The 19,547-nt window shown below is 42.5% G+C and overlaps 1 protein-coding gene across 2 annotated transcripts in view; it reads right to left on the bottom strand.

Moving 5' to 3' along the window:
- galnt7 (UDP-N-acetyl-alpha-D-galactosamine: polypeptide N-acetylgalactosaminyltransferase 7) overlaps positions 1-13,696 on the bottom strand; it is a 137,492-nt gene extending 123,796 nt beyond the window's left edge. For both annotated transcript variants that reach the window (XM_067982484.1, XM_067982483.1), the window contains exon 1: positions 13,251-13,696. In XM_067982484.1, coding sequence (XP_067838585.1) covers positions 13,251-13,379 — 129 coding nt within the window. In that variant the 5' untranslated portion in view covers positions 13,380-13,696. The remainder of the gene's footprint in view (positions 1-13,250) is intronic.
- Positions 13,697-19,547: the final 5,851 nt, after the last annotated feature.

Genomic DNA, 19,547 nt, shown 5'->3' with positions numbered 1-19,547 from the left:
AGGGATAGTCAACATGGCTTTGTCAAGGGAAGATCATGTCTGACTAATTTGATTGAATTTTTTGAGGGGGTGACTAGGCGTGTGGATGAGGGTAACGCAGTGGATGTGGTATACATGGATTTCAGTAAGGCCTTCGATAAAGTCCCGCACAGGAGACTGGTCAAGAAGGTACGAGCCCATGGAGTCTCGGGTGCCTTGGCACTTTGGATACAAAACTGGCTTAGTGGCAGAAGGCAGAGGGTGATGGTCGAAGGTTGTTTTTGTGACTGGAAGCCTGTGGCCAGTGGGGTACCACAGGGATCGGTGCTGGGGCCCTTGCTGTTTGTGGTCTACATTAACGACTTGGATATGAATGTAAAAGGTATGATCAGTAAGTTCGCTGATGATACAAAAATTGGTAGGGTGGTAAATAGCGAGGAGGATAGCCTCAGTCTGCAGGACGATATAGATGGGTTGGTCAGATGGGCGGAACAGTGGCAAATGGAATTTAACCCGGAAAAGTGCGAGGTGATGCACTTTGGAGGGACTAACAAGGCAAGGGAATACACAATGAATGGGAAGACCCTAGGCAAGACAGAGGGTCAGAGGGATCTTGGTGTGCAAGTTCACAGATCCCTGAAGGCGACGGAACAGGTAGATAAGGTGGTAAAGAAGGCATATGGGATACTTGCCTTTATTAGCCGAGGCATAGAATATAAGAGCAAGGAGGTTATGATGGAGCTGTATAAAACACTGGTTAGGCCACAGCTGGAGTACTGTGTGCAGTTCTGGTCGCCGCACTACAGGAAGGATGTGATCGCTTTGGAGAGGGTGCAGAGGAGATTCACCAGGATGTTATCAGGGCTGGAGCGCTTCAGCTATGAAGAGAGACTGGGAAGATTGGGTTTGTTTTCCTTGGAGCAGAGGAGGCTGAGGGGGGACATGATTGAGGTGTACAAAATTATGAGGGGCATAGATAGGATGGATACTAAGGAGCTTTTTCCCTTCGTTGAGGGTTCTATAACAAGGGGGCATAGATTCAAGGTAAAAGGCGGGAGGTTTAGAGGGGATTTAAGAAAGAACTTTTTCACCCAGAGGGTGGTTGGAGTCTGGAACTCACTGCCTGAGAGGGTTGTGGAGGCAGGAACCCTCACAACATTCAAGAAGCATTTGGATGAGCACTTGAAATGCCATAGCATACAAGGCTACGGACCAAATGCTGGAATATGGGATTAGATTAGACTGGGCTTGACGGCCGGCGCGGACACGATGGGCCGAAGGGCCTCTACCCGTGCTGTATAACTCTATGAACAACAACTTGCATTTATATAGCGCTTTTAACTTGATCAAACATCCCAAAGCGCCTCACAGGAGCGTTATCAGACAAAATTTGACACCAAGCCACAAAAGAGATATTAGGACAGGTGACAAAAGAGGCAGGTTTTAAGGAGCGACTTAAAGGAGGAGAGAGGTAGAGAGGTAAAGAGGTTGAGGGAGGGAATTCCAGCGCAAGAGGCCAGAATTGGAGGAGCGCAGAAATCTCGGAGGGTTGTAGGGCCGGAGAATGCCACAGAGATAGGGAGGGGAGAGGCCATGGAGGGATTTGAACACAAGGACAAGAATTTTTTAAAATCGAGGCGTTGCCGGACCAGGAGCCAATGTAGGTCAGTGAGCACAGGGGTGATGGGTGAACAGGACATGGAGAGTTCGGATACAGGCAGCAGAGTTTTTGATGAGCTCAAGTTTACGGAGGGTGGAAGATGGGAGGCCAGCCGGGAGAGCAATGGAATAGTCTAGTCTGGAGGTAACAAATGCATGGACGATTTAAAAACTGGCTTTCCATCTTTGAATCTTTGCTAATGCCTCTAATTTTACTAAGTGACTAACTGGACTCTACACTCCAAGGGCTGTCTCGCCAAGGCTTTATAGGCTACCAGTACAAGCTCTTTGTGGTCCATGGATAAAGTTGCATACTGATAGTAGTAATTAATTTGTCCTAGCAACTACGACCAACAAGGTTACAAGTCTTTTTCTGAGTTACATTGTTTACACAGCAATTAATCATATTTGCTTTTTTTAAAAAAAACAGCAGCATGCATTTACAGTACAATCCACCAAATTGTTGTGAACCGGGTATTGGCCTGGGAACAAAACTATTTTTTCTGAATTTCCTCAAACACTCTGCATTTCAACAGCAAGACAAGAAAAAATTTGCAATTACACATACAGATATGCTCATTCACAGCACTTAAGGGTAAATCCAAGACCTAATCAGACCTTTTTCATTTCTCTCACTTATACCAGGTCCGTATTAACCTACTCTAAACTGAATTAGGAAAGCAAACCGTTCAAAAATAAAAAGTGAATCGGCTTCTGTTCAGGTGCTCTCCATTTACCTTTTCCAAAGCAAATTTTGCTTCCAGTGGCAAACTTTCACAGCTATTAGGGTGATCTCCTAGAAACCAGCCAAGCAATTCACACAGCAACAACAAGCATTTATATAGCATCTTTAATGTAGAAAAATGTCCCAAGATGCTTCACAGAGGTGTAATCAGACAAAAATGATCTCCAAACCAAAGCAGATATAAGGGGTGCATCCAAAAGATTGGTAAGAGGTGGGTTAAAGAAAGAACAAACTTTATTTTCATGACCGTTCGACATCCCAAAGTGCTTTACAGCCAATGAAGTACTTTTAAAGCACAGTCACTGTTGTAATGTAGGAAACGCGGCAGCCAATTTGCACACAGCAAGCGCCCACGAATAGCAATGAAATAAATGACCAGATCATCTGTTTTTGGTGTTGGTTAAGGGATAAATGTTGGCCAGGACACAGAGAACTCCCTTGCACCTCTTCAAATAGTGCTGTGGGATCTTCTACGTCCACCTGAGGGGGCAGGCGGGAACCTTGGTTTAATGTCTCAGCCGAAGGACAGCGCCTCCTTCAGTGCAGCACTCCCTCAGTACTGCAATGAAGCGTCAGTCCAGGTTATGTGCTCAAGTCTCAAGTGGGGCTTGAACCCACGACCTTCTGACTCAGAGGCGGAAGTGCTACCACCAAGTCAAGGATGACACCTAAATTGGGGAGGGGGGGTGAAGAGGTGGAAGGGTTTAGAGATGGAATTCAAGAGTGTGGGGCCAAGGCAGCTAAAGGTACAGCTGATAATGGTGGGGTGAAAAGAGGGATGCATAGATGCACAAAAGGTCAGAATTGGAAGAACAGAGCGTTCTAGGAGTGTTGCACAGCTGGGGGAGGTTACAGAAGTCGGGACCAGTGAGGCCATGAAGGATTTAAACATGAAGATGCGAATTTTAAATATGAAGCATTGGGAGGACCAGGAGCCAATATAGGTCAGCATGGACAAGAGTGATGGGTGAGCGGGACTTGATACGGGATGGGATACAGGCAGCAGAGTTTTGGATGAGCTGACATTTTTTAATGGGTGGAGGATAGGAGGCCAGCAAGTAGAGCTTTAGAATAGTCGAGTCTGGAAGTGACAAAGGAATGAATGAATGAGAGTTTCTGTAGCAGAAGGACAGAGGTGGGCGATGTTATGGAGGTGAAAGTAGGTGGCCTTTGTTTTAGACTGGATATGGGGTCAGAAGCTTAGGTTGGGGTTGAATATAATGCCGAGATTGCGAACAGTCTGATTCAGCCTGAGAGATGGGCTGGGGCATACAGCCAAATGGTGACAGTCTTGTTGCATGGCCCCCTGAATGGACAGTTGCAAATGCCATAGGTGAATGGATGGATGAGTTAATTATTTCTATGTCTGACATGTAGAATTTATGTTTTCCAACAATTGTTTTTTTAAAAAAAAGGGAGCAGGTAACTTTGAAGTAGCATCTACATACCAGCTAAGGATGCTGATTTATTTTCTATCCCTACCACAGAAGCAGGCTGTTCCCATCCAGTTGCTACAGAAAAATATTTTTAGAAAAACAGGAAGACATCAGACAGATTAAAAATTAATTTCAAAATATATATGGAGATTCCTAAAATCCAATACTGGACAGATCTCTGGTCTGTCACAGCTTCTGCTAAATAGCAGCTTATTCCACAACTGTGAGAAACAGTTGCTTAAATTGCATTTAGCTTGGAGCCTCCTTACCATATAAATTATATACTTTAGCATTCCACTTACAATACCGTTGTCAATCTCATTAATAAATACTACATGAACATATTGCTTGGCCACTTTTGTTTTCGTATTATCTAGCCTGTTAATCATTCAATTTATAATTTAATATCAAATGACATTAAGTTTCACTTAAGTTGCAAGTCTTCTGTGAACTTAATATTAATACATGCCCATACAATACCAATAATTTTTTCTTCCATTTTAAAAGATAACTGAAAGGGGTTTTCAAGTTTACTGTTATTTCTTTACTGTAGTGGTCTTAAGTTTCTGATACTTTTGCCAGAGCTATCCTGTGGTCATCTAATTTTGCACCCATAACAAGAGGCTTGTACTGCTGTTACCCAAGCTGAAATGCTGATGTTGTTCAGTCTGCTCTCAATCATGTGTGTAGAATGACTCTCTTCTTGCTGTTCTCTGAAGTTCTCTCATCCCCTCCCTCAAGAGAATACCGTTTCTCAGCTTAGTGAGTGGTGTGACACTGAGCAATGCAAATAAGGAAGGTCTAGGTCCAATGCTTGGTCAGTGCTGTGTTAGCTGACCTCAAGTGAAGTTACAGTGAAGGCAATGCAACAGGGTTCGCAGTCTTCAAGATACAGAAAAAAACAAATTTGCTTGAGTTCCCAAACATTGTGCAGACTGCCCTATTGCAAACACCTGTCAATACTGGAGGATGACAGGGCTACATTCAGTAATGATTGCCTCCCACTGTCAAACTGACTCAATGATACAAATGAAGAATGATGACTTTTACAAGTTACCACTGGGTCTCCCAACACAAATATACATGGAACAATCAGTCCTCTCTCCTCCTCAGCAATACACAAAAGAACTAATCTCAAAAATATTGAAAAATTATTTTAAAAAATGTTTTATTAGGTAGTAATAAAAAGTACAAAAAAATTCTCACTTCAATAAGAAATTAAATATTTACATCATGATTGCTGAAGCAATTCTCATCGAGTACAAACTGCAGGTACGCTGCATGCGGAAGACACTGGTTGGAATCACAGAATAGTTATAACACTGAAGGAGGCCATTCAGCCCATGCCGGCTCTTTGTAAGAATAATCTAGTTAGTCCCATTCCCCCGATCTTTGCCGTGGCCCTACAAATTTTTTCCCTTCAAGTATTTATCCAATTCCTTTTTGAAAGCCACGACTGAATCTGCTTCCACCGCCTTTTCAGGCAGTGCATTCCAGATCATAACTACACACTGCGTAAAGGAAGTTTTTCCTCATGTCGCCTTTGGTTCTTTTGCCAATCACCTTAAAGTTCTGTTCAGAAATTTTAGTTAACAGTTCAACCTGTGTAAAATATTGAAAATAAAATGGCAATCCGTTTTTGATCCCACTTTTTTCAGCCTTACTGAAATTTGTAAATTTTCTCCTTCGTTTGTCATGCGAAAGGACTTGTCATAGAACGCTCTGGGTACCACCCCCACCCACCCTCATGAAATTCTCTCACACACAGAATACATTATTAGAAGCTATAATTCACTGAGGGAGTGCTACAATGTTGGGGATGCCATCTTTCAAATGAAGAACTAAACTGAGGATATAAAAGATCCATGGCGCTATTTGAAAAGCAGAAGAACTCTCCTGATGTCCCCGCAACCCCCATAACAGATTAACTGGTTGTTTATCTCATTGCTTTTTGTGGCCTTGCTGTGTGCAATTTGGCTGCCACATATGCCTACAAAATAACAGTGACCACACTTCAAAAGTAATTCATTGATCACAAAGCACTTTGGGATGCCCTGTTTCTTTCTTATAGGCTGCATAAGTAGTTGCATCAGAAATCAAGATATAAATACCTCAAAAGAACTAGCTACAGGTGTCCAGCCAGTGAAAAACACTACTGCAACATTCTGTAGAGTAAAATTAACTAAGAACAGATATTATTTGCATTTTGCTCACAACTTCCATTTTAAACAGCTAGTCAGTAAAGACTTTACATAGTCCATCTCTGCATCACAGCCTATGAAAGGTGCAAGATACTCAATGCCATTGCAGCACTGAAGCATTCTACAGATCGATTATAAAAACCCTTCCAATTTATGCACTCAAAATTACAATTACACTGTAAAATAAACCTCTCAAGTGCCAGAACTGAGATTTTGCAAATACATCATAAGCAATTTGGTCCATTTGTGGTGTATAAAACATGGTGTAATGATTATCTTACTCAACTAGTAGTTCAGAGAACACAAGCTCAACTCTCATTATGACAGTTTAACAAGTTGAGTTCAGTTTTGTTTTTAAATCAAGTAAAAAGCTGGTATCAGTAAAAGTGACTATGAAACTGTTGGATTGTCATAAAAACAGAAATGGTTCACTAATGTCCCTGAAAGAAGGGAACCAGCTGTCTTTACCCAATCTGGCCTGTAGATGACTCCAGCCTCACACCAATATGGTTGACTCTTAACTTATCTCTTAAGTGGCCTAACATGCCACCCAGTTATAGCAAACCGCTACAAAGGATAACAAGTACAGCAGTTCAAGAAGAAGGCCCACCACCATCTTCTCAGGGCAACAGAGGATGGGAAATAAATGCCAGCCTTGCCAGCGATGCCCATAAGCAGAGAATTAACATTTAAAAAAAATAGGAACATAGGAACAGGAGTAGGCCATTCAGCCCCTCGTGCCTGCTCCGCCATTTGATAAGATCATGGCTGATCTGTGATCTAACTCCATATACCTGCCTTTGGCCCATATCCCTTAATACCTTTGGTTACCAAAAAGCTATCTATCTCAGATTTAAATTTAGCAATTGAGCTAGTATCAATTGCCGTTTGCGGAAGAGAGTTCCAAACTTCTACCACCCTTTGTGTGTAGAAATGATTGCTTTCACACAAGTTGGAAATAAGTGGGAAAGCAGTTTTTTCTCCATTCTACTAAATTCAATATTCCATTTCTTTTCTAAGGCACAAATATACATATCTACATTTCCTTGCATGCACACCTACACTGCTGATCTGATGATACCTTTTAAAGAAAAAATCAAAGTTATAACCTGGGTCTCCAACTAATACGAGAATAAACAAAATGTAATCCGATTTCTTTTTCCCCCCCAAAAATAAGTTCAGACTATGAGAATAGAAAATAGCAATTTTTACTAAAGGTGCAATGATTAAAACTAGCAGTCTGAATTCATTGCTTGATCTGCAGGAAAGGTTTACATAAATGAGTACAGAAAACCCACATGCACTGACAAAAGGCAGGAAAATTAGAATTACACTGGATTGATGTGCAGCAAGCAGAAAGACAGTACTAAGAGTCAACATGGAAGATCATTGGCACAGACTACCTGCAAGTAAGAATAAAACTGTCATTTAATGGGTTCATATGATCTATACTACAGCAGTGCCGAGTCGCTTATATCCATCATCTGAAGCCCAAAATTAGATTACAGCCTTGAAATTGTTCCCTGTATATGTAGTTATTTATAATTAGGACAAATGGTTTGTTGCAATAAAAAAAAATTGGCAACATCATGGGGGCAATTGTAATATCTCTCAGGCGGGGTCTCAGTCTATTGATAGCTCTGCGCCCTTCTGTCGTCTTTCTGCACTCTTCACAACGGCTTTTCTGCTGTTCCTGCTCAGTTTACCTGCTCCGGCCATCATTGTGCTCACTTACATGGCGACTACTGGGACTTCAAGCAAATTTGCACAACTCAGGCAGCATGCCAAAGGCAGAGGTAGTCATGGCATTTGTCACAGGACATGCCACCAAGACAAATCACTTGCCTTATATTGTTTTTAAAATCATTTTTTAAAAAGGGAATGGGGGAGAATCATAGAATCATAGAAGTTACAACATGGAAACAGGCCCTTCGGCCCAACATGTCCATGTCGCCCAGTTTATACCACTAAGCTAGTCCCAATTGCCTGCACTTGGCCCATATCCCTCTATACCCATCTTACCCATGTAACTGTCCAAATGCTTTTTAAAAGACAAAATTGTACCCGCCTCTACTACTGCCTCTGGCAGCTCGTTCCAGACACTCACCACCCTTTGAGTGAAAAAATTGCCCCTCTGGACCCTTTTGCATCTCTCCCCTCTCACCTTAAATCTATGCCCCCTCGTTATAGACTCCCCTACCTTTGGGAAAAGATTTTGACTATCGACCTTATCTATGCCCCTCATTATTTTATAGACTTCTATAAGATCACCCCTTAACCTCCTACTCTCCAGGGAAAAATGTCCCAGTCTGTCTAACCTCTCCCTGTAAGTCAAACCATCAAGTCCCGGTAGCATCCTAGTAAATCTTTTCTGCACTCTTTCTAGTTTAATAATATCCTTTCTATAATAGGGTGACCAGAACTGTACACAGTACTCCAAGTGTGGCCTCACCAATGCCCTGTACAACTTCAACAAGACATCCCAACTCCTGCATTCAATGTTCTGACCAATGAAACCAAGCATGCCGAATGCCTTCTTCACCACCCTATCCACCTGTGACTCCACTTTCAAGGAGCTATGAATCTGTACTCCTAGATCTCTTTGTTCTGTAACTCTCCCCAACGCCCTACCATTAACGGAGTAGGTCCTGGCCCGATTCGATCTACCAAAATGCATCACCTCACATTTATCTAAATTAAACTCCATCTGCCATTCATCGGCCCACTGGCCCAATTGATCAAGATCCCGTTGCAATCCCAGATAACCTTCTTCACTGTCCACAATGCCACCAATCTTGGTGTCATCTGCAAACTTACTAACCATGCCTCCTAAATTCTCATCCAAATCATTAATATAAATAACAAATAACAGCGGACCCAGCACCGATCCCTGAGGCACACCGCTGGACACAGGCATCCAGTTTGAAAAACAACCCTCTACAACCACCCTCTGTCTTCTGTCGTCAAGCCAATTTTGTATCCAATTGGCTACCTCACCTTGGATCCCATGAGATTTAACCTTATGTAACAACCTACCATGCGGTACCTTGTCAAATGCTTTGCTGAAGTCCATGTAGACCATGTCTACTGCACAGCCCTCATCTATCTTCTTGGTTACCCCTTCAAAAAACTCAATCAAATTCGTGAGACATGATTTTCCTCTCACAAAACCATGCTGACTGTTCCTAATTAGTCCCTGCCTCTCCAAATGCCTGTAGATCCTGTCCCTCAGAATACCCTCTAACAACTTACCCACTACAGATGTCAGGCTCACTGGTCTGTCGTTCCCAGGCTTTTCCCTGCCGCCCTTCTTAAACAAAGGCACAACATTTGCTACCCTCCAATCTTCAGGCACCTCACCTGTAGCGGTGGATGATTCAAATATCTCTGCTAGGGGACCCGCAATTTCCTCCCTAACCTCCCATAACGTCCTGGGATACATTTCATCAGGTCCCGGAGATTTATCTACCTTGATGCGCGTTAAGACTTCCAGCACCTCCCTCTCTGTAATATGTACACTCCTCAAGACATCACTATTTATTTCCCCAAGTTCCCTAACATCCATGCCTTTCTCAACCGTAAATACCGATGTGAAATATTCATTCAGGATCTCACCCATTTCTTGTGGTTCCGCACATAGATGACCTTGTTGATCGTTAAGAGGCCCTACTCTCTCCCTAGTTACCCTTTTGCCCTTTATGTATTTGTAGAAGCTCTTTGGATTCACCTTTGCCTGATCTGCCAAAGCAATCTCATATCCCCTTTTTGCCTTCCTGATTTCTCTCTTAACTCTACTCCGGCAATCTCTATACTCTTCAAGGGATCCACTTGATCCCAGCTGCCTATGCATGTCATATGCCTCCTTCTTCTTTTTGACTAGTGCCTCAATCTCCCGAGTCATCCAAGGTTCCCTACTTCTACCAGCCTTGCCCTTCACTTTATAAGGAATGTGCTTACCCTGAACCCTGGTTAACACACTTTTGAAAGCCTCCCACTTACCAGACGTCCCTTTGCCTGCCAACAGACTCTCCCAATCAACTTCTGAAAGTTCCTGTCTAATACCATCAAAATTGGCCTTTCCCCAATTTAGAATTTTAACTTTTGGGCCAGACCTATCCTTCTCCATAGCTATCTTAAAACTAATGGAATTATGATCACTTGTCCCAAAGTGATCCCTCACCAACACTTCTGTTACCTGCCCTTCCTTATTTCCCAAGAGGAGGTCAAGTTTTGCCCCCTCTCTAGTCGGGCCATCCACATACTGACTGAGAAATTCCTCCTGAATACACTCAACAAATTTCTCTCCATCCAAGCCCCTAATGCTATGGCTGTCCCAGTCAATGTTGGGAAAGTTAAAGTCCCCTACTATTACCACCCTATTTTTCTTGCAGCAGTCTGTAATCTCCTTACATATTTGCTCCTCAATTTCCCGTTGACTATTTGGGGGTCTGTAGTACAATCCTATCAAAGTGATCTCTCCCTTCTTATTTTTCAGTTCTACCCATATAGACTCAGTGGGCGAACCCTCGGATATATCCCCTCTCACTACTGCCGTGATGTTCTCCCTAATCAAGAACGCAACTCCCCCTCCTCTCTTACCTCCTGCTCTATCTTTCCTATAGCATCTGTACCCTGGAACATTGAGCTGCCAGTCCTGCCCCTCTCTTAGCCATGTTTCAGTAATAGCTATAACATCCCAGTCCCATGTACCCATCCATGCCCTGAATTCATCTGCCTTGCCCATCAGACTTCTTGCATTGAAATAAATGCAGTTTAATCTAGACTTCCCTTGGTCTTTGCCCTGCTTTCTCAGACCATCTGTCCGGTCATGTTCTGTACACTCTCCCTTACTGCCTTTTGTTTCTGTCACCATTTTATTTCCCACTGACTTCCTGCATCGGTTCCCATCCCCCTGCCACATTAGTTTAAACCCTCCCCAACAGCATTGGCAAACACTCCCCCTAGGACATTGGTTCCAGTCCTGCCCAGATGCAGACCGTCCAATTTGTACTGGTCCCACCTCCCCCAGAACCGGTTCCAATGGCCCAGGAATTTGAATCCCTCCCTCTTGCACCATCTCTCAAGCCACGTATTCATCTTAGCTATCCTGTCATTCCTACTCTGACTTGCCCGTGGCACTGGTAGCAATCCTGAGATTACTACCTTTGAGGTCCTACTCTTTAGTTTAACTCCTAACTCCCTAAATTCAGCTTGTCGGACCTCATCCTGTTTTTTACCTATATCGTTGGTGCCTATAGGGAAGGAAGATTCTGGATCTGGTTAGCTTTTGTGATTTTAGCAAAAGTTAGTGCAGATGTCAACTCTCAATTTTTTTGTCCTTTATGCACAGATCACACTATATAATAAATACATGAGAGTACTGTAAATTTAACAATATGCAATTGACTTCCTAGAGAATTCAAAATTAAGTACATTTTAAAAATGTCTTTCACACACAGCAAGAAATGGCCTGGTGATAGGTTGCTCACATCTGAGAATGACCAACAAGTTAATGTTTCAAGTCTTTTTTTCTACATTGCACATCATAAAAATTATTTCTTGGAAAAAAAATCAACTAGTGATCATGAAAGCTTGACATTTGGTACGCCTAACTGACTTGTGGGCCTAATATTAATTCTTAAGGGGGAAAAAGAACAAATGAGGTAAACAACTACGTAACAGAAAGGGTTGACAAGAGTGATGCAGCCGATGTAATATATTTGGATTTTCAAAAAGCTTTCGATTAGGTACCGTGTAGTAGACTCATGACTAAGGTCAGAGCATGTGGAGTCAGGGGACAAGTAGCAGAATGGATAGCAAGCTGGCTACCAAAAAGGAAAACAGACAGTAGGGGTTAAAGGTAGTTAAAGGTGGGAAGTGGTGTTCCACACACATTGGTGTTGGGACCACTATTGTTCACAATTTACATAAACGATTTGGACTCAGGAATCAGATGCACAATTTCAAAATTGAAAGGAATAGAAGGATATGTTGGTGGGGTTAGAAGAAGGGTGGGAGGAAGCTCGTGTGGAGCATAAACACGGGCATGGAGCTGCTGGGCCTAATGGCCAGTTTATGTACTGTACATTCTATGTAATTCTACGTAACTGGGCATAACGTTTACTTATAAGTAATGCTGACTACATAGTAGTATGATGGGAGACAGGCTATTTAAAGCCAAGTTATAATCTAATTGAATGCAACAGATTGCAGTGCCTTCTACTGTCTATTGCAGAGAAGTCCTCCAAAAGAACTAAACAGTAATATATAGTGGCAGCATGACTGTCCTCTACTGGGCCGGGGGGGGGGGAAGAAATGTCAGAAACTTTCGTCTGAAAGGGGCAAAGCACTATTCCTGAGGGATCAAAGCTAACAGGCAGAAGCAGCACGTCAAGGTAAAGGGCAAGGCTGGCAAAGAGAACAGATTCATAGTTATTAAGCGCAGAGGAACTCAAAACAATAACTTATTCTTTGTGGGTGTGGACCTTTCCTAGTGGAGCAAAATCCATTCAGTTGACTTCTCTAAAGTGAGGCACCTTCCTGCTTGTCAGGGGCATAGCTTGAAAGTAAAAGAAAATGCATAATAAATTGCAAGCACAAACGGTGAAAAGGGGGGGAAAAAAAATCTAAAAATATTTTTAATTAACACCAGAGCTCCCCTTCAAGATTTTTGTTTGGTTACCCAAGTGCTTATACGGGGAGGGGGTACTGAAAGCAAGGCAATTCGAAAAAAAAATTACAAATTACAAATTTGTAATGATAAATCCGACTATTCAAGGCGTTCCCACACCACCCAGTCCCTCTTCCCCTACCTCTTCCTTATCTATGGAGGAAATGCTTCAAACTCATACCTTAAGTCACAACCACATCCTTGGGGCCTGAAGTCAGGCCGCAGCCTGGCCTGGATTAAATCTAACCGTTATTTTTTGTTTACCCCCACCACAAAAAAAAATATTAAAAATTACTCTTGAGATTTCACGTAATTAAATTGGATTCGGCCTGAAATTAAGGCTTTTTTTTTTATAAAAAAAAAGAAACCCCCACACACACTGATAATAAATAAAGTCTTATTCTCTCCCCCCCTTTCCTGTGTTCACCAAAAACCAGTCAAGGCACAAGGCGGCTGCAAAAAAAAAACCGACTGGTTCAATCTCCATGGCAACCGCGCTTTTAAAGGGCCGCAGGAGCCGCCAGCTCCACCTCGGGGCCCCGGGACCGACTCCCACTCACCATCTGCCGCTCGAAGGGGTTGTTATCGTCGCTTTGGGATGAAAGCAGCTTGGACCAGAGCACCATAAGAGCCAGGAAAGTCCCGATGATCAGCAAACTCCGTAAGAGAAAGCCTAGTTTCACCCTCATTGCTCGCTCTCCTTCTGCTCCTCTTGTCTGTCTGTCTGTCTGTCTGGAGAACTTCCAAGTTTCAATGTTTTAAGAGAGAGAATATATATCTATAGATCCGCTCTGGAAATAAGTGTTTGCATTAACCGTGGGATGGGACAGGATTAATATATTTTTTTAAAATGCCAAACTACATGTATAAACTGGTTTGAAATGTGCACTAGGATGTTATTTTTTTTTTAAAAAGGGGAAGGGAAGGAGAGGAATGGAAAAAGCTCCCGTGGCTGGTTTCTCTCTTTCGGTTTTGATCGTCTTCCTACTTAGAGCAGGTTTCATGCACTGCTGCCCCCTCCAGCTCTCTAGCAACATGTGCACCGCCCCTTCCTTTCTCTCTCTGTCTGTCTGTCTGTTTTTTCAACCCCTCTGCCGGTTATTCCGTTAATTACGTGGACTTTTTAGCTCTAATTCCACACGACGTGGTTCAGTTGGAAGGCTGTACGCTACAAGCCTCTATGTGCGTGTGTCTATATGAAGGTGGGTGATTTATTTTTTAAAAATAAATACAAGAGGTTTTTTTTAAAAAATAAATCGTCCAAACAATGCCTCAACTTTCATTTTTATGTCACCTGTGTTGTTACCAAATTCAGGTGGTTGTTTTCATATCACTCTTCCCTTTGGAGAAGGGTGTGAAATAGTGGAAGGATTCGCCGTCTGACAGACCATAACATGAACAGTCCTTCCATGGCTATAAGTCATCTTTATACTAGCCAACAGTCCTAGGGTTGCAGCAGGAGGATTTTATGGGCTCCCACAACCCATATAGTGAGGAGGGGCAACCTTCACCCACCAAACACACAGTGGATGTTAATCCTGAATTCAGAGCCAGAGCTCTCGTCTCCAATCACCACCACAGGCTATGAACACTGCAGCTTCTGGCACGGAGGCAAGAATGCTACCACTAAGCCAAAGGCTCATTCCACGAATTCAGATGTGCCATAGCTACCTTGTTCAGTGGCATCGGTCAACTCTGTAAGCAGTCTGAATGTCTTAGTTTTATTGGAGTTAACTCTTACTGCCCTATATCTACTTTTATGACAGCATAACCAAGGGGTGCAACAATAGAATCCCCCCCTTGTGATCTGAACCCGATATTTGTGTCTTGCACACGTGAACTTCTTCAACCTCCGGAAGGCTGGACTGAGTGAACGCTTGGTGAGATCAAGCCAGTCGAAAATAGCTAAGCTTATTCATTTCACACTGGGTGAATATACAAAGCAATGGTTATGATCAGATTCATTTAATTGAATCAGTATTTATCATGGCATAATAATACAAAGTAATAATCGCACTGCCCTTCCGCACATCGGTGGCTGGCTGACATAGATAACATAGAATATACAGCACAGAAACAGGCCATTTGGTGCAACAGCTCCATGCTGGTGTTTATGCTCCACATGAGACTCCTTCCACCCATCAACATATCTTTCTATTCCTATTCAACTCATGTGTTTGGCTTCCCCTTAAATGCATCTATGCTAGTCGCCTCAACTACTCCTTGTGGCAGCGAGTTCCATATTCTAACCATCCTCTGGGTAAAGAAGTGTCTCCTGAATTCCCTATTGAATTTAATAGTGACTATCTTATATTTATGTCCCTTAGTTCTGGTCTCCCCTGCAGTACTGAGGAAGTGCTGCACTGTCAGAGATGCCATCTTTCGGATGAGATGTTAAACTGATGCCCCATCTTCTCTCGGATGGGTGTAAACAATCCCATGGCATTACTCGCAGGCGACCAGGGGAGTTCTCCCCAGTGTCCTGGCCAATATTTATTCCTCAACCAACATCGTTCAAACAGAATCTGGTAATTTTCACATTGCTGTTTGTGGGAGCTTGCTGTGTGCATTTTGACTGCCATAGTTCCTACATTGCAACAGTTACTATACTTCAAAAAAAAAAGTACTTCATTGGCTGTATAGTGCTTTGGGATGTCCTGTGGTCATGAAAGGCACTATATTAAAGCAAGTCTCTCTTTCTTTCTCTCGCTTTCTTTCTTTCTTGTTCACAGTCAGAAGGGGAAGGCCTGCCAAAAAGTTGTTCAATAATTACCAAGACAAGTTAACAAACTACTCATTATCCACAGCCCATGGAGAAACAACAACGAAGCATGCTCATTAGTATCTTAAATACCTACCATCTCTGAGCCTTTTTTTAAACTTAGAAATACCTAGATGTTACAACACAGAAACAGGCCGCTGGGCCTAACCAGTCCACAATCAGCATTTACCCTCCACGTGAGCAAATAGTCCTCCCATTCCCCCTTTCACCTTTATCCCCTTTTACTTCACCCACCTATTCAATCTAATCTTCAATATTGACATAAGAAATGGGAGCAGCAATAGGGAAATGGGAGCCCCTCGAGCCTGCTCTGCCATTCAGCAAGATCATGGCTGATCTTCTACCTCAATGCCATTTTCCTGCACTATCCCCATATCCCTTGATGCCTTTAATATCTAGAAATCTATCGATTTCTGTTTTGAATGTACTCAGTGACTCAGCCTCCACAACCCTCGGGTAGAGATTTCCAAAGATTCACCACCCTCTGAGTGAAGAAATTTCTCCTCATCTCAGTCCTACATGGCCTACCCCTTATTCTGAGACTGTGACCCCTGGTTCTAGACTCCCCAGCCAGGGGAAACATCCTCCCTGCATCTACCCTGTCGAGCCCGGTAAGAGTTTTGTATGTTTCAATGAGATCACCTCTCATTCTTCTAAACTCTAGAGAATACAGGCCAAGTCTATTCAATCTCTCCTCATGCGACAATCCCGCCATTCCTGGAATCAGTCTGGTGAACCTTCGTTGCACTCCCTCTATGGCATGTATATCCTTTCTTAGGTAAGGAGACCAAAATTGTACACAATCCTCCAATGGGGTCTCACCAAGGCCCTATATAATTGCAGTAAGACATCTTTACTCCTGTACTCAAATCCTCTTGTAATAAAGGCCAACATACCATTTGCCTTCCTAATTGCTTGCTGCACCTGCATGTTAGCTTTCAGTGACTCATGTACAAGGACACCCAGGTCCCTTTGTACAACAACATTTCCCAATCTCTCACCATTTTAAAAAATACTCTGCATTTCTGTTTTTCCTACCAAAGTGGACGACTTCACATTTTTCCACATTATATTCCATCTGCCATGTTCTTGCCCACTCACTTAGCCGGTCTATATCCTCTTGAAGCCTCTTTGCATCCTCCTCACAACTCACATTCCCACCTAGTTTTGTGTCATCAGCAAACTTGGAAATATTACATTTGGTCCCCTCATCCAAATCATTGATATAGATTGTGAATAGCTGGGGCCCAAGCACCGATCCCTGCAGTGCCCCACTAGTCACAGTCTGCCAACCTGAAAAAGACCCGTTTATTCCTACTGTCTGTTTTCTGTCTGTTAACCAATTCTCAATCCATGCCAGTATTTTACCCCCAATTCCATGTGCTCTAACTATGTTTACCAACCTCCTGTGTGGGACCTTATCGAAAGCCTTCTGAAAATCCAAATACATCACATCCACTGGTTCCCCCTTATCTATTCTACTAGTTACATCCTCAAAGAACGCCAATAGGTTTGTCAAATGTGATTTCCCTTTCATAAATCCATGTTGACTCTGCCAAATCTTATTATTATTTCTAAGTGTCCTGTTATCACATCCTTTATAATAGATTCTAACATTTTTCCTACTACTGATGTCTGTAGTTCCCTGTTTTCTCTCTCCCTCCTTTCTTAAATAGTGGGGTTACATTTGCTACCTTTCAATCTGCAGGAACCATTCCAGATTCTATAGAATTTAGGAAGATGACAACCAATGCATCCACTATCTCTATAGCCACCTCTTTCAAATCCCTGGGATGTAGATCATCAGGTCCTTGGGATTTATCGACTTTCAGTCCCATTAATTTCTCCGTGAAGACAGACACAAAGTATTTGTTTAATTTCTCTGCCATTTCCTTATTGCCCATTATAAATTCTCCCGTCTCTGTCTGTAAGGGACCCACATTTGCCTTCGCTAGTCTTTTCCTTTTTACATACCTATAGTAGCTTTTACAATCTGTTTTTATGTTTCTCGCTAGTTTACTCTCATATTCTATAATCTCTTTCTTTATCAATTTCTTGGTCCTCCTTTGCTGAATTCTAAAATGCTCCCAATCCTCAGGCTTACTGCTTTTTCTGGCAACTTTATATGCCTCTTCCTTTGATTTAATATTCTCTTTAATTTCTCTTGTTAGCCACAGTTGGACCACTTTTTCTGTTGGGTTTTTGTACCTTAAAGGAATACATATTTGTTGCAAATTATGTATTAATTATTTAAATGATAGCCATTGCCTGTCTACCGTCATACCTTTTAATGTAGTTCCCCAATCAACCAACTTGCGCCTCATATCTTCGTAGTTTCCTTTCTTTAGATTTAAGACCCTACTTTTGGATTGAACTACATAATTTTCAAACTTAATGAAGAAGTCTATCATATTATGGTCACTCTTCCCTAAGGGCTCCTTTACAACAAGATTATTAATTAACCTTTTCTCATTGCACAATACTAGATGTAAAATAGCCTGTTCCCTAGTTGGGTCCTCAACATACTGATCTAGAAAACAATCTTGTATACATTCCAGGAATTTGTCCTCCACAGTATTTGTGCTAATTTAGTTAAACATAGTTATCTGCTTCAACCACTAACCCTGGAAATGAATTCTACAACCTCACAACTCTCCATATGCATACACTACATTTTAAAACACAATATTTAAAGCAACTCCTTTTCTCTAAGACCTTTCTGTGGAAAACTGGTCAACAGACCCTGAAGTGTGACAGTTGCCAACTATCTGTTCTTGGAGTAGACAGTCAGGTTTTCCAGCCTCCGTTTGTGCTACTCGCACAGGGCCCCTTGAAAACAGCTTCTCTGGCTATGGCTGAACACACCCCAGAATACATAGCGACTTGCCATCTCTGCGCATGCATAATGTTTCTCTCTATACACGGAAGAAGTAAGATCAGCCAGAACCAGAAAAGCTGTTTTCTTGGTCTGTGAACAATAAGAATCCCCAGCTGCAGGTCACTTGAAAAATTCAAAACTGAGATTAATAGATTTTTGTTAGGTAAGAGTATTAAGGGGAATGGAGCAAAGGCAGGTAAATGGAGTTGAGGTACCGATCATGATCTAATTGAATAGCAGAACAGGCTGGAGTGGCTGAACAGCCTACTCCTGTTCCTATGTTCTTCCTTTACTCCTATGTAAGAGTCAAGAGAGATGACTGAAGGATGGTTGAAAAGATTATTTTTAACGTGATAAATGGTAGATTGGGAAATGTTGATGTATAAAGGGACCTGGATGTCCTTGTACACCAGTCACTGAAAGCAAACATGCAGTTTCAGCGAGCAGTTAGGAAGGCAAATGGTATGTTGGCCTTCATTGCAAGAGGATTTAAGTACAGTAGCAAGGATGTCTTATTGCAGTTATACCGGGCCTTGGTGAGACCACATCTGGAGTATTGTGTGCAGTTTTGGTCTCCTTACCTAAGAAAGGATATACTTGCCATAGAGGGAGTGCAGCGAAGGTTCACTAGACTGATTCCTGGGATGGCAGGACTGTCATATGAGGAGAGCTTGGGTTGACTAGGCCTGTATTCACTAGAGTCTGGAAAAATGAGAGGGGATCTCATTGAAACGCATAATATTTTGACAGGGCGAGACAGACTGGATTCAGGGAGGAAGTTTCCCCTGGCTGGGGGGTCCAGAACGAGGGGTCACAGTCTCAGGATATGGGGTAGGACATTTAGGACTGAGATGAGGAGAAATTTCTTCACTCAGAGGGTAGTGAACCTGTGGAATTCTCTACCACAGAAGGCTGTGGAGGTCAAGTCACTGAATATATTTAAGAAGGAGATAGATTTCTAGACACAGAAGGCATTAAGAGGTATGGGGAGAGAGCGGGAATATGGTATTGAGATGGAGGATCAGCCATGATCATATTGAATGCGATGCAGGCTTGAAGGGCCGAATGGCCTACGCCTGCTCCTATTTGCTATGTTTCGATGTGACTCTTCACGGCAAGTAGAATAGCAGCAAGGCAAAGAGGTTTACAGATGGAGTAGAGTGACTGAAGTCATGGCCAGCAGTGGAAGAGCAACAG

The sequence above is a fragment of the Heptranchias perlo genome, chromosome 4 (genome assembly GCF_035084215.1).
Source record: "Heptranchias perlo isolate sHepPer1 chromosome 4, sHepPer1.hap1, whole genome shotgun sequence".
Lineage (NCBI taxonomy): Eukaryota > Metazoa > Chordata > Chondrichthyes > Hexanchiformes > Hexanchidae > Heptranchias > Heptranchias perlo.
The sequence above is the reverse complement of the archived record's forward strand: the minus strand, read 5'-3'. Positions and strand labels throughout refer to the sequence as shown.